At 42.8% G+C, this 15,536-nt stretch overlaps 1 protein-coding gene across 1 annotated transcript in view; it reads right to left on the bottom strand.

Annotated features, from left to right (window-relative positions):
- Positions 1-14,149: 14,149 nt before the first annotated feature.
- LOC122120278 (ER degradation-enhancing alpha-mannosidase-like protein 2) overlaps positions 14,150-15,536 on the bottom strand; it is a 30,127-nt gene continuing 28,740 nt past the window's right edge. The window contains exon 11 of the mRNA XM_042694467.1: positions 14,150-14,696. Within this exon, the coding sequence (XP_042550401.1) occupies positions 14,196-14,696 (501 nt within the window). The 3' untranslated portion in view covers positions 14,150-14,195. The remainder of the gene's footprint in view (positions 14,697-15,536) is intronic.

Genomic DNA, 15,536 nt, shown 5'->3' on the forward strand with positions numbered 1-15,536 from the left:
CCACTGGCCAATGAAGGCCTGCTGGAGCAGCACTCTCAGACCGTTGAGTCTGACTTCCACCTGCTTCTCTCTCTGCCTGCGATTCGCTGCCGACCTCAGCCAAGTCACCGCATTCTGCCCCTGGGCTGCAGTGTCCTCCTTAGTTCACTGTCTTCAGTTCCCGTGAGCCGGATCAGTTAATAGTTCCTACGGGGCCTGCTGTGCTTCGGGCCTGGGACCCGTGCCTGGGACCCATGCCTGGGGTAGCGGTGCGGGTGCTGGGTGAGCGGAACCCCCTCCCACCCTGTTCTGGAATGCAGTCCGCAGGGGATGACAACTTCTCCCACACTATCTGGATGGGCAATGAACTGGATAAGCGGCTTTGAAGTTAAATGAATTCGCGGAAGGAAAAGAGATTAGTAAATTGTGTCATCATCTCTCAGAACTCGGTCCTAATTTTTCTCTAGCAGTTTGTTGTTGTTGTTTGGTGGGTCATGGGGCTTGAACTCTTGACCTGGGCACTGTCTCTGAGCTCTTTCACTCTACGCTAGCGATTTACCACTTGAGCCTTCTGGTGTTCTGGTGGCTAATTGGAGTTGAGTCTCTTGGACTTTGCTGCTCAGGGTGGCTTTGAACCACGAACCTCAGACCTCAGCCTCCTGAGCAGCTAGGATTACAAGAGTGAGCCACCAGCACCCGGCTCTTAGCAGTTGTTCTTTAAACCAGCATACTGCTTTTGACAAATTTCTGAGGTAAGGTGGTTTTGACTCTTCCCACTTCCCCTTCCTAAGGGGCAATATTGTAACCAATGAAAGTTGTTGAATGTGCTCAATTAGGATATGGTAAACACTTTGACTAGCAACTAAGGAGGCTGTAATGAACTGCCCAAAGAGTGAAAGAACGTCTGATCTCTACCTCTAAAAGATCTGGGATTACAGGCGGGAGCCACCTCACCCAGCGGGGACAGAACTATAAACTACTGCATGGAAATGTTGGATTTGAAAAATAAACACATGCATAGCACCTGGAAGCATCCCCTCGGAAACTGTGAAGACTGGGCTGTTAGCTTTCCATGTCAGAATCTCTTTTCAAATATACACGTGATACTGAAAAATTAGGGAAGAGGAGGAGAAGAGTAAAAGAAGACAAAAATCATACCAGAACAATAGGCACTGTCCCAGACCAACTGAAAGTGTGGTTATGATTTTTATGCTCATTATAAATTTGCCCTTTAGAAAATTGTTGCTGGTTGGAGAGAAAGGGGGAGGGTGGGTAAAAGTCTGAATTTTCATTCCAGGTTGCCCAATTCTGAAAGTTATATAAGCCAAATAAAACCTTGTGATTGTTAGGAGACTAGAAATAGACATGTGTATATGTGTGTGTGTGTTTAACATGGTAAAGGAGATAGTTCAAATCAAGAGAAAGAAGAAAATAATAGTATATTAGGTCTCTAATTTCATACCAAAAGGTAAAATGAATCTTTTTCCTGTTTTTCTTCTTCCTTTCCCTTTCTTTCCCTCCCTCCTTTCTTTCTACTTTCTTTCTTTTGTCAGTCATGGGGCTTGAACCCTGGGCCTGGGCGCTGTCCCTCAGCTCTTCAGCTCAAGGCTAGCGCTCTACCACTTGAGCCACAGTGCCACTTACGGCTTTTTTTTTCTTTTTGCTTATGTGATGCTGAGGAATCAAACCCAGGGCCTCAGGCATGCAAGGCAAGCGCTCTACCACTGAGCCACCTTCCCAGCCCCTGTTTTTGTTTGTTTGTTGTTGTTGTTGTTTTTTGTTGGTCATGGGGCCTGAACTCTGGGCCTGGGCGCTGTCCCTGAGCTTTTCAGCTCAAAGCAAATGCTCTATCACTTGAGCCACAGTGCCACTTCCAGCCTTTTCTGTTTATGTGGTGCTGAGGAATAGAACCCAGGGCCTCATGCATGCAAGGCAAGAACTCTACCACTGAGCCACCTTCCCGGCACTTTTCTTTCCTTTTTTCTTTTCTTTTCTTTTTGTCAGTCATGGGGCTTGAACTCTGGACCTGGGCACTGTCCCTGAGTTCTTCAGTTCAAGGTGAGTGCTCTACCACTTGAGCCACATCACCACTTCTGGTTTCTGGCAGTTTATTGCAGATAAGAGTCTCATGGCCTTTCCTGCCCAGGCTGGCTTTGAATCACAATCCTCAGATCTCAGCCTCCTAAGTAGCTAGGATTACAGGCATGAGCCACAGGCGCCTGGCTTCTTTTTCTTCTCTTATTGTACTTGTCCTAGGGCTTGAACTCAGGGCCTGGACACTGACCTTCGGTTTTTGTACTCAAGGCTAGCACTCTACTACAGCACCACTTGCAGCTTTTTGCTGGTTAATTGGAGATAAGAGTCTTATGGACTTTTTGAGCATGCTGGCTTCAAACCATGATCCTCAGATCTCAGCCTCCTGAGTAGCTAGTATTACAGATGGGAGCCACTAATGCCTGGCCAAAAGAATAGTGTAAAACTGGATTATAGGGGCTAGGAAGGTGGCTCAGTGGTAGAGCTCTTGCCTTGCATGCATGAGGCCCTGGGTTCGGTTCCTCAGCACCACATAAGCAAAAAGAAAAAAGCTGGAAGTGGCGCTGTGGCTCAAGTGGTAGAGCGCTAGCCTTGAGCTGAAGAGCTGCGGGACAGCGCCCAGACCCAGAGTTCAGGCCCCACAACCGGACCCAAAAAACAAACAAACAAACAAAAAAACTGGATTATAGTGATAGTAATACACCATAAATTTATTTTTTTTTACATCACTGACTGTACATGGAAAATAGGTTTCTCACCACCAGAGGGCATAGCACCCTTCCCACAAGAGAACTGTGGACATTCAATTATTTGGGTTCATGCTAGAAAACTGAACCTCCCAAGCTGGTTTTGTTTTGTTTTTTTAAAAAGAAATTCCAAATGATTTAACAAAATATAATCATGTTATTCTGAGAATATTTCCTCCTGTAAATGAACTACTAAACATCTCAGTTGGACAAATATTTTCTAGGATAATTTTTGAATTGTGTCTGTTAAATCATAGAAATCTTTGGTCGTTTTTCTCAATGCTGGGATTAAACGCAGGCTTTACACAGGCTAGGCAAGTACACTGCCACTTGAGTTATGCCTCTGGCCCTTTTGTCTTTCTATTTTGATTTTTGAGGCAAGGTCTCAAAACCAGATCTTTAACTTACTGCTCTGCTCTGCCTCCCAAGTAGCTGGGCTTACAGGAATATACCGCTATACCAGACAGGATATTTATCCCCCCATGGTCCCAGGGGTGATTCTAGGGCTTTGTGCATACTAGGCAAATGTTCTTCCTCTACATTACTTGAGAAATCTTCTCCTGAATTCCCAGTACTAGGGGTTGAATTCAAGATTTCAAACTTGCTAGGCAAGCATTTGAGTCATGCCCTCAGTCCTTTTGCTTTTAGATTGTTTTTCAGATGGAGTCTCATGCTTTTGCCTAAGATGACCACTGACTAAGACCCTCTACCTCATAAGTAGCTGGGAAAACAAATATATATCACCATATCTGTCATTTGAGAAATTATTTTAATCAAAGCAGACTGGCACAATTATATTCAACATAAGTTTTCCTATGCAAACACCCATATAATCCTGTGGTAACATTTTGGACACTATCACATTGCATTTCTACTGTACAATTTCTTCTCAATGACTTGAGGTTTGTTGTTGCTGATATTATTATTTTTGTTTGTTTGGTATGTGTTGGTCCTGGGGCTTGAACTCAAGGCCTGGATGCTATCCCTGAGCTTTTTTTGTTCAAGGCTAGAGCTCTACCATTTGAGCCACAGCTTCACTTCTGGTTTTGGGGTAGTTAATTGGAGATAAGAATCTCATGGACTTTCTTGCCAAGACTGACTTTGATCAACGACCCTCAGGTCTCAGTCTCCTGAGTAGCTAGGATTACAGGCATGAGCCACCAGTGCCCAGCTAACCATGACTTTTTTAAGTATATGTTTTCATTTCCCTCTTATTATCCTTTTTAGTGCTCAAGCTGTCCCAAATTTGACCATTCGAACTTTGTCCTTGTGACATCTTCTGGGATGGTCTTAATGGGATATGGCCTCTGTGGGACTTCCACTTGTCCTGTGATCAGGTCACATCCAGCTACCAGAGAAGCACAATATATGGGCACAGTGACATGCATCTGCCATCCCCAATAATTCAGGGAAACACAAGTAGTATGATCACAGCCCAGGCCTGCTAGGTGCAAAGCAAAACACTATCTCAAAAATAACCAACACATAGCTGGAAGCAGATGGCTCACGCCTGTAATCCTAGCTACTCAAGAGGCTGAGATCTGAGGATCAGAGTTCAAAGCCAGCCCAGGCAGGAAAAGTCCCTGAGACTCTTTTTTCTTTTGGTCGGTCATGGGGCTTGAACTCTGGGCCTGGGCACTGTCTCTCAGGTCTTCAGCTCAAGGCCAATGTTTTACCACTTGAGCCACAGTGCCACTTCCAGCTTTTTCTGCTTATGTGGTGCTGAGGAATTGAACCCAGGGAGGGCCTCATGCATGCAAGGCAAGCACTGTACCACTGAGCCAACTTTCCAGACGAACCCCCCCCCCCCCCCCCCCCCCCCCGCCTTCCCAGACCAGACTCTTATCTCCAATTAATCACCAGAAAATCAGAAGTAGAGCTATGGCTCAAGTGGTCGAGTGCTAGCCTTGAGCTGAATATCTCGGGGACAGTGCCCAGACCCAGAGTTCAAGCCCAACGGCTGATAAAACAACAACAACAACACAATGCTAGGGATTCAAACACAGGAGATCAAAGGAGGATATTCTTAGGCGGGGAACACAAAGGCACAATGCCTATGTGCATCTGATCATATAAAATAATATTTGTGCAAATGAACTCCAGGAAATGGAAACAAAAAGTGTTTTCTTAGTTGCTGTTTTTGTTTTCTCTTTGTCTTATTTGTTCATTTATCTGTCTTGGGGAAGGTAAGGGAGGACACAGAAATGGAAGAACAAAGGGTGAACAAATGGAGCAGTAGTACTCACTGGATACTATGCTGAAAATGAACTGTACAACTTGTGGGTGGAGATGGGAAGGAAAAACTGGGAGAGAACAAGGGAAGAGATGACATTGTCCAGCAAGAAATGTACTCATGGGCTGGGAAGGTGGCTCAGTGGAAGAATGATTACCTTGCATGCATGAGGCCCTGGGTTTGATTCCTCAGCACCACATAAGCAGAAAAAGCTGGAAGTCATGCTGTGGCTCAAGTGGTAAAGTGTTGGCCTTGAGCTGAAGAGCTGAGGGACAGCGCCTAGGCCCAGAGTTCAGGCCCCACAACTGACAAAAAAAAAGAAAGAAATGTTCTCATTACTTGACTTATATAACGGTAACCCCTCTGTATATCACCTTTATAATAATTTTTAAAAGCTTTAAAATTTCTATGAATCTGTCTAATGATTTTTAAACCTCCTTACTGATGACAAATTAGCATTGGCTGATGGATATCACTTTTGTAAACAACCCAGAGCCTTCTGAGTACAGCTTGATGAGTAAGTGGATGATTAATACCACTTTTCCATTTTTAAAAAAATGCTTTTTTTTGTGCTGGTCCTGGGGCTTGAACTCAGGGCCTGAGTACTGTCTTTTAGCTTTTTTTGCTCAAGGCTAGTTTTCTACCACCTGAGCCACAACTCTATTTCCTGTGTGTGTGTGTGTGTGTGTGTGTGTATGTGTGTGTGTGTGTGTGTGTGGTTAGCTGAAGACAAGAATCTCAAAGACTTTCTTGCTTGAGCTTACTTCAAACCATAAACCTCAGCTCTCAGCCTCCTGAGTAGCTAGGATTATAGGCATGAGCCACCAGTGCCCAGCAGGGGAGTGAAAGACCTTTTTATTTGGGCTGTGGTGGTAGTACATGCCTGTGATCCTAATGCCTAAGAGGCTGAGTCAGGAGGATTGGGAGTTTGAAGTCAGCCTGGACAACACAGTGAGCTATTACCAATGCCTGGCTTGGCTTTGTCTGTCTAAGGAATTACACTATTAGAGTTGTCCCTAGAGTTGACTATATTTCAATTAATTCATTTGTGACCACTTGCATACCACTTACCACTCAACATGTTTATTTACACAGTTTTTTTTTATTTTTTAATTGTTCTTTTTTAATTGTTATTTATTTTTTATTGTGAAAATACTGTACAGAGGGGTTACAATTACATGGGCAAGATAATGAGTACATTTCTTATCAAGCAAGCATTGTAGCCTCCTCCTTTGTTTCCCCTTCCCATCCCTTCCCATCTTCCCTCCGCCCCCCTACTTACACAGTTATGGGCTTAAATTCTAGATACCACAAATGAGGGAAACCATACAACCTTTGTCGATCTGGGTATGATTTACTTCACTTAATATAATTTTTCCAAGTCTTTCCATTTCCTTACATATAGTACAATATCATTCTAACAGATGAGTAAAATGCCACATTTTCTTGATCTATTTGTCCACTGAGAGGCATCTGGGCTGATTCCATATCTTGATTGTGGTGAATAGTGCTACAATAAACATGGTTGTGTTGGTGGCTTTACAGTAACTGGTTTGTGATCTGTTGGATAAATGCCCAGGAGTGGCATTGCTGGGTCATAGGATAGCTCTATGTTTAAGTTTTTGAAAAAATTCCATACTGCTTTTCCAGAGTGGTTAACAAGCTTACATTCCTACCAACAGTGTATTAGTGTTTCCTTTTCACCTCATCCTCACCAACATCCATTGTTGTTTGTTTTCTGGATGATAGCCACTCTGACTTCAGTGAGGTGGAATCTCAGGTTGTTTTGATTTGCATTTCCTTTATGGCCAGAGATGTTGAACATTTCTTCATATGTCTATTAGCTATTACTTCTTCTGAGAAGTCTCTCTTGAAGTCATTAACCCATTTATTAATTGGGTTGCTGGTTCTTTGAAGGTTTAACTAGTTGAGGTCTATGTATATCCTGGATATTAGACCCTTGTCTGATGTATAGCTGGTAAAAATTTCTCATTTTGTAGGATTTCTTTTTACCTTGTTGGCTATGTCCTTTGCTATGCAGAAACTTTTAAGTTTGATGAAATCCCATTGATCAAGTCTTCCTTTGAAAAGTTGTGCTTTGGTATTTTTACTTAGAAAGTTTTTTTTAAAGCTGTAAGAAAAAGAAATCTCAGGGGCTGGGAAGGTGGCTCAGTGGTAGAGCGCTTGCCTTATATGCCTGAGGCCCTGGGTTCGATTCCTCAGCACCACATAAGCAAAAAAGAAAAAAAGCAGGAAGTGGTGCTGTGGCTCAAGTGGTAGAGTGCTAGCTTGAGCTGAAGAGCTGAGGGACAGTGCCCAGGCCAAGAGTTCAGGCCCCACGACCGGACCCAAAAAAAAAAAGAAATCTCAGACTGAGGAAGTGGAAGCACAGCTCGAGTGGTAGAGCACCGGCTTTGAGCGAAAAGGCTAAGCAAGAGTGAAAACTTGCTTGTCTAAGTCCAAGCCACAGCAACAGAAACGAACAAAAGAAATCTGATTACCATGCTGTAATCCTGGTAGAATCAATCATGTTAGAACAGACCTCAAAAAGAAATAGAAAGATTCTAACCAAAAGTCACATTAGAAATTTAAAAAGGGAACATCATTTCAGATTCTTGAGAATTAAGAAGATAATAGGCAGATAGGATGAACATTTTTATACTTACACATTTAAAGATTTAGGCGAACAAATTTTTAGAAACAAAAACAAGAACAAACAACAGACTTTGAATGGAATGTCTGATTCATAAGTTCTGGGCTTTGCCTGAAAATTGGCATCTCTAATAAATTTCCCCAAATGTTGCTGGTGCAGCTGGTGTCTGTAGTCCTAGTGTTAATAGAGCACCAGGGTCAGTAGGACATGTATGGACTCACAACCTTTCTTGAACCAAAAAATGTAATGTGTTCCTAAAGGTTAAACAATTCATAGCAGGCAAACACTGTTCCCAATAAAGTCATATTGTTCCATTAAAAAAAAAAAACCACTCTAGGCTTTGATAGCTCATGCCTGTAATGCTAATCAAGAGGCGGACATCTGAGGATCACAGTTTAAAGCCAGCCTGGGCAGAAAAGTCTATGAGAGTCTTAGTTCCAATTAACCAGAAAACAGCCAGAGGTAACGGTGTGACTCAAGTGGTAAAGCACCAGCCTTGAGTAAAGAAATGAGACAGAGTGCAAGGCTCTGAGTTTAAGCTCTAGTACTAGCAAACACACACACACACACACACACACACACACACACAGAGTGCAAGGCTCTGAGTTTAAGCTCTAGTACCAGCAAACACACACACACACACACACACACACACCAACACACACACACACACACACCAACACACACACACACACACACACACAAAACCAACCAAACAAAAACTACTTGCTTAAATGGATTTAAGAAACAATAGAAATCTGGAATTATCTTGTAACTATAAGCATGTGTCATTGATGCATGGTGGTAATTTTGTCCTTGTGCAAATATCACAGAGTATACCCACACATAGGTCATCCAGTGTGGCCTCTTGATGCAACCAGAAGACACAGTAAACATGAAATACATGAGGCTGTCTCAGCATAACACAGCATAGTGTCTTCTCTAAGTAGGAGTACCAGCTAAAATACTGATTATATAGTATGGTAAACACATAAACTAGCGACATGGTTGTTTATAATGATTTCACATATTACATGGTACGTATAATTGCATGTGCTACACTTTTAGCTGGCAGCACTAGGTTTGTTTACACCAGCATCACCACAAACATATGAGGAATGTGTGCCCCATTACAGCACCTCCCCATGCCACCTAGACAAGGGGATTTTTCAGTTCCACTATAACTTTGTGGGACCACCATTATATATGTGGTCTGTTATTGGTCCTCACTATTAAATAAACTTTGTGTATAAACCTTTCCCACAAAGAAACTCCTGGGTATATCTGTAATCCTAGTTACTTGGAGGGGAACAGAGATTAGAATGTTCATACTTTTAGGCTGGGTGGGTTAGGGAACATCTGTCATACAGTGGGAAGTATAAATAGAAGGATTGTGGTTCTGGCCTCCAGAGAGACCCTATCACAACCCTAGGATCATAAAAATTCAATTGGCTTTATACAAGGGTTTATTAATGAACTCAATTTTATTCCATTAATTAAATGCTGGGGGTGTGGCTCAAGTGATGAATGCCTGCCTAGTAGGCTATAAGGCCCTGAGTTCAAATCCTAATATTCCCCAAAGAAAAAACAATTATTCCATTAGTTTATATGTTCATCCTTATATTAGTGCCACACAGTCTGGATTACAGTATCATATAGTAAGTGTGAGTCCTCCAATTCTGTTCTTTTTTCATGATTGCCTTAGCTCTTTAGGGTCCCTTGAATTTCCATCCATCTGAATTTTAGAATCAATCTGTCAAGAGCCAGGTGCCAATGGCTTACATCTGTAATCCTAGCTACTCAGGAGGCAAAGATCTGTGTTTGAAGCCAGCCTAGGTAGAAAAGTCCTTGAGATTCTTACCTCCAATTAACTACCAAAAAGCCAGAAATGGAGTTGTGGCTCAAGTGGTAGAGTGCCAGCCTGGAGTGAAAAAGCTAAGGGAGAGTGCCCTGGCTTTCAGCTTAATCCTCAGCACACACACACACACACACACACACACACACACACACACACACACACACACACTTTACACCAATATATTGATAGAAAAGCACGATTTTGTACTTTGGTAAAGAGAAGCTTAGGGATGCCAAAGCAGCCCTGCTGGCACTGAAGGATACTGGTCTGGTGGAAGAAGCACTTGACAGTCCTGCCTCATCATCCTCGCCACCATTGTGAACATCTGTGCTTTCCACAAAACTATCATCAAGTTTCTTGGCCCTCATCTGGATAGTGTTGGTATCCAGCGAGATCTTCTTCTGGCAGTCATTTATCCACAGGCCAATGCAGACTCCATCCTCACAATGGCCTTATGTGGGAAGTGACGCTCACTGCAGTCTTGTTAAACCTCATCATTGACATAGACCTAAATATTCTTCTTGTCTTTCTTTATGTAGCAAACAGTAGATTCATCGATCCTACAAAGGCAGCCTACAGCTGCAGAGCTTTTGCCTTCCTTTAACACCTTTTCTGGGAGGGTAAGCATCTTCCTCTGGTGCTAGGGCTCATTGCCAGAAGCCTTAGAAGGTGCAGAACATTTGGGTGGGATCATAAGGCTTAAAATAAATTAAGACTTTTACAAAAATTTCACAAAACACAACAGTGAAGAACAACATTATGCACAGCTACTAGACATCCAAATGAAGTGGACAAGGAGAAACGCTGAATGTGTGGGCACAGTGCAGAGAGCACACAGACCAGTGCTATAGGGCCACTGAGCCAATCAGCGCCCATAATACAGAAGATAGTGCCTTCCATTCCATTAGCCAATACTGTGTCCTGGAAGTGGTGCTGTGGCTCAAGTGGTAGAGTGCTAGCCTTGAGCTGAAGAGCCGAGGGACAGCGCCCAGGCCCAGAGTTCAAGCCCCGCGACTGCCAAGAAAAAAACCAACAACGTAGAACCAATACTGTGTCCTATATAATCTCACATTGGCAAATTTGTGTAAGTAGTAATGGTGTACTGCATTTCCATGGTGTATAGTACAGTATTCATCTGCTGATGAAATACATACTATACTTTATTTCTATTTATATGTTTGAATGAACATTTTTGTATTTTATGTTGTTTTAAATTTTTAGGCAAAAATAATTAAAATCACAATTAATACATATATACCACAAAATGCCACAATATAGCAAGTACTCCATGATACAGAATTAGATTAAAACAACAACAACCTGCGATACAATGAAATCACAATAAGTGAACTGAGAGTTAGTGAGTGATGACTGATGAATGCGTTTAAACCTAAAGGTCTGTAAATAATTAAAACAAATAAATGGGTCAGGTGTGGTAGTATACTACTATAATCCCAGCACTCAGGAGGCTAAGGCAGGAGGCTGGAGAGATCATCTCCCAAACCCCTAATCTTGCCTCCCTTCCTCCCTGCTCAAACAAACAAACAAAAAACACAAGAAAAAAACCACCACCACCAACAGAAAGAAACGAGCTGGGGACTAAGGTGTGACTCTAATGGTTAAAAACTCTTACCTAGGGCTGGGAAGGTGGCTCAGTGGTAGAGCACTTGCTTTGCATGCATGAGGCCCTGGGTTCAATTCCTCAGCACCACATAAGCAGAAAAAAAAAAGCTGGAAGTGGTGCTGTGGCTCAAGTGGTAGAGTGCAAGCTTTGAGCTGAAGAGCTGAGGGACAGCGCCCAGGCCCAGAGTTCAGGCCCCACGACCGGACCTAAAAACAGAAACAAAAAACAAAAAAAAAACAACTCTTGCCTAGCAAGTACAAGGCCCAAACCCAAGTATGCCCCTCACCCTCACCCCTTTAATGTCACCTTTGGAAGATGCTAAGGAATCTACTCGCTATTTTTGGAAGCTGGGATACAGAGACAAAGAATCAAGTATTCACCCTGGCGTTCCTGAATTCTATTACAAGATACATAGCTGACAGTCTAGTCAAATTAGAGCATCACTCCTTTGGAACCCTATTGAAATAATGGATATGGCAATGATCAACACATGGCTATGGGTAATAGAGACATCAGTAGACACATACCTTATGACTGATGTCCCTAACACTATTTATGAACGATTTGTTGTTGTTGTTGTTGTTCATGAGGCTTGAACTCAGGGCCTGAGCACTGTCCCCGAGCTCTTTTGCTCAAGGCTAAGGCTCTAATAACTTGGAGCCACAGTGCCACTTCCAGTTTTCTGGTGGTTAACTGGAGATAGGAGTCTCATAGACTTTTCTGCCCAGGCTACCTTCATACCATGGTCCTCAGATCTCAGCCTCCTGAGTAGCTAGGATTACAGGTGTGAGCCAACAGCACCCAGATTAACCTAACAATTCCTAAAAAATAAAAACAAAATTTCAAATCTGATTACCCTAGATCTTCACATCAATTTGCAATAGAAATACAGTGTCACATGCTAAACACAGGAATACAATTAGCCAAATCTATATGGCTCAGTTTCTTCAAAATATTGCAGTGAACATAGGAGATAGGGAGGGAAGAAGGGACAAAGAGTACACCTGAGATCAGTAGGTACTGCAGCACACTAATTCATGTGTCTTACTTGAATCCTGATTCAAACAACACAGATTATCAATTAACAAAAAGGAATGTTGAACATTAACTGTATATTGACTTTTGTAGGTGTGCTTTGAGGATTCATTCTGAAGTTTTTTGTTTAATATCTCACTATACAGCCCAAACTGGACTTAAATTCAAAATTCTCCTGCTTTAGTTTCTCAGTGCTGGGTTTACAGATGAACATTACCCCTGGAAATACTGTCATGGAGGAAATAACATGATGTTTGGGATTCTATTCTCTAGTAATTATAAATGAAATAAAATAGGCTAGTGAGTCTATCTTTGAAGCTGATTTTTTTGCGTGCGTGCGTGCGTGCGTGCGTGCGTGTGTGTGTGCGCATTGATCCTGGGGCTTCAATTCAGAGCCTGGGTGTTATCCCTTAGCTTTTTTTGCTCAAGGTTGGCACTCTACCACTTGAGCCACAGGTCCACTTCTGGCTTTTAGTGGTTAACTGAAGATGAATCTCATGGACTTTCCTGTCCTGACTGGGTTCAAAGCTCAATCCTGATCTCAGCCTCCTGAGAAGCTAGGATTATAGGTATGAGCCATCAGTGCCCAGCAAATCTGGGTCTTTAGAAGATAGGTGATAAATGGATAAGTACATGAAGGATTACTATCCTGTTCCATTTTTATTTAAAATTCTACATAACTAAGTTTACAGAAAAAAAAAAAAACCTCCCCTCCTCCAGGCCTTCTCAGACAACTCTAACTAAAACATTTATCTACTCATTGCTAACAGAACATCCTATTTTTTCATGCACCTTCTGCTAGTGTAATTTGATATACAAACCAGTTTACTTCTCTCTGCTAGAATTTAGTTTCTACAAGACTAAAAACTTGTTCACCACTGTCCCTTGGGGGTTATGGCTGGCTCCTAAAGATGCTTAATAGTATCTACTGCCTGGAATGACAGATGGGTGAAGGGGACAGTTATAGGGCAAAAGCACAGGTTGGGGGCGGGGATGGGAAGGGATGGGAAGGGAAAACAAAGGAGGAGGCAACAATGCTTGATAAGAAATGTACTCATGGGCTGGGAAGGTGGTTCAGTGGTAGAGTGCTTGCCTTGCATGCATGAGGCCCTGGGTTTGATTCCTCAGCTCCATATATGCAAAAAAGAAAAAAACCGGAAGTGGCGCTGTGGCTCAAGCGGTAGAGTGCTAGCCTTGAGCTGAAGAGCTGAGGGACAGCGCCCAGGCCCAAAGTTCAGGCCCCACAATTGGACCAAAAAAAAAAAAAGAAATGTACTCATTACCTTGCTCATGTAATTGTAACCCTCTGTACGGTATTTTCACAATTGAAAAAAAATAAAAAAGCAAATCTGAGTATTATGAATATTATCAGGAATAAATGATATGAAATGCAAAAAAAAAAAAAGCACAGGTTGGAGCAAGAACAAAGACACACTTTGGGTAATCACATCCTCCCCAGACATATCAGAAAAGGGAGAGTTAGCTATCAGCTAACTTGGGGTTTAACTTTTCTCTAACTACTATTAGTCATGAACCTTTTCATTTTGTTTCAATCTATGTTTGTGTGTTTGTGTGCCAGTATTGGGGTTTGAACTCAGCTTCATACTCTTGGCTTTTTAGCTCAAAGCTGGCACTCTAGGACTTGAGTCACACCTTCCCTTCCTGCTTTTTTCCCCCAAATGTTGCAAGGGAACTCAGTCATGAGAAACGGAGAGCTACCACTTAAGAGGTGGAATTGGGAGTCTTTACTGGAGAGCCACTGGACTGCTAGTGGAGTCTTGTCTCAAAGACCACCAGCCCAGCTGGTTAGAGATAAGAGTCTCATGGAGTTTTCTGCTCAGGCTGGCTTCAAACTGTGATCCTCAGATCTCAGCCTCTTGAGTAGCCAGGATTACAGGTGTAAGCTACCAGCACTCAGCACCATGAATTGAATCTCATGAAAATAGTCCAATATATGAAATGTGATAGCCAAAAGCACATTTATTACTATAGTTTAGTCTCAAAAAAGTAAAAAAAAAAAAATCATCCAGTGGTTATGAAGAATCTAGGAAAACTTGTCCCAGCAATGCCAGTTTAGAGGTAAAGGGCTGGCTGGGGCAGCTGAGAAGTGGGATTTTCTCCTTGGCAGGCTGCTTCTCACTTGTCTCGCCATGAGCTTCCGGTGAGGAGAATGTGCCCGACCCTGCTGGAGGTTCCCAGGACCCTGAACTCTTGGTCTTTTTCTGAAATCTTGACCTTTTTCGATTGAGAGAATAGAATTCTCTCATCAAGTCTTCCACTTCCCACTGCTCCTCCTTCAGCCTGCGGCAACAGTGCAAGGCGGCAGGGTCGATGGGGTGAGCTTCGGTGTTGAAGATATAGCCCCCGGCCCCCAGGATGCATTCCCCATAGGGGGTCATCACTGCATCAAAGGTGGAGCCGTTGTTGTGGATGAAGTTGGTTGGGTCAAATAGCAGGTAGAGGTATTTCACAGTCTCAGCCAAGAAGAAGGACTCCATGCGGTTGTCAAGCTTATGGTCTCGGAGGTCTTTGATCTGCCACAAGAGAGAAGGAAGCAAGTTAGAAGAACAGCACAGTTTGGTATTGAGACCCCACCCTCTTCATGAGCTGCTTTGCCACTAGGCAGCCAAGGCCCTTGCAGGGGGGAATAACTCTTCCAAGATACCACCATCTCTACCCTAGATTTTCCATGCTTACCCTACATTATACTTAGACCATGAGTCTTACCTGTCACTCTTCTTTTCATAGCATCTTCTGACACCACTTCATAGGCTAAAAATTAAGTCTTTACCATGGCTACCAGGTCCTTCATGATCTGGGCTCTGCCTTTGCTTGCAGCTCTGGCCACATGGCCTTTCTGTTCCTGAGCTAGCAGTTCACCCCCACCTCAGGATCTTTGCATGCCATTCTTTCAGCCAGAGCACGCTGCACGCAGGAATGCTCTCTCATCTCCTGTGCATCTCCATTCAAATTCTACCTCCCAGAAGGGTCCTCTCTGACCTGCCTACATCACAGGACGATCTCCAAACTCTTGTATCCTGCCTTTTTGTGACTATGAACATAGAGCTAATCGTTCCCTTTAACAACAAAATGATATTCCATCATCAAAATATATCATGATTTGCTGAGCTAATCCTCTTTTGTTGGGTCTCAAAGTAGCCAGCAAGTTTTTGTTTATGAACCAAAAGTCTAATTTAGATTGTTTCAACAGAGTTGACAGGCATAGAATAAGAAAATTTGCTACATTTACTTTAGGTTCTAAGTCTCAATGATATCTACTGGTAAACCTCTAGCTGGCTGCTAGTGGCTTACATTTACAGTTCTAGTTACTTAGGTAGCTGAGACCAAGAGAGTTATGGTTTAAAGTTGGCTTT

Source organism: Dipodomys spectabilis, unplaced genomic scaffold (genome assembly GCF_019054845.1).
Source record: "Dipodomys spectabilis isolate Male_0828 unplaced genomic scaffold, ASM1905484v1 ptg000175l, whole genome shotgun sequence".
Taxonomy (NCBI): Eukaryota; Metazoa; Chordata; class Mammalia; order Rodentia; family Heteromyidae; genus Dipodomys; species Dipodomys spectabilis.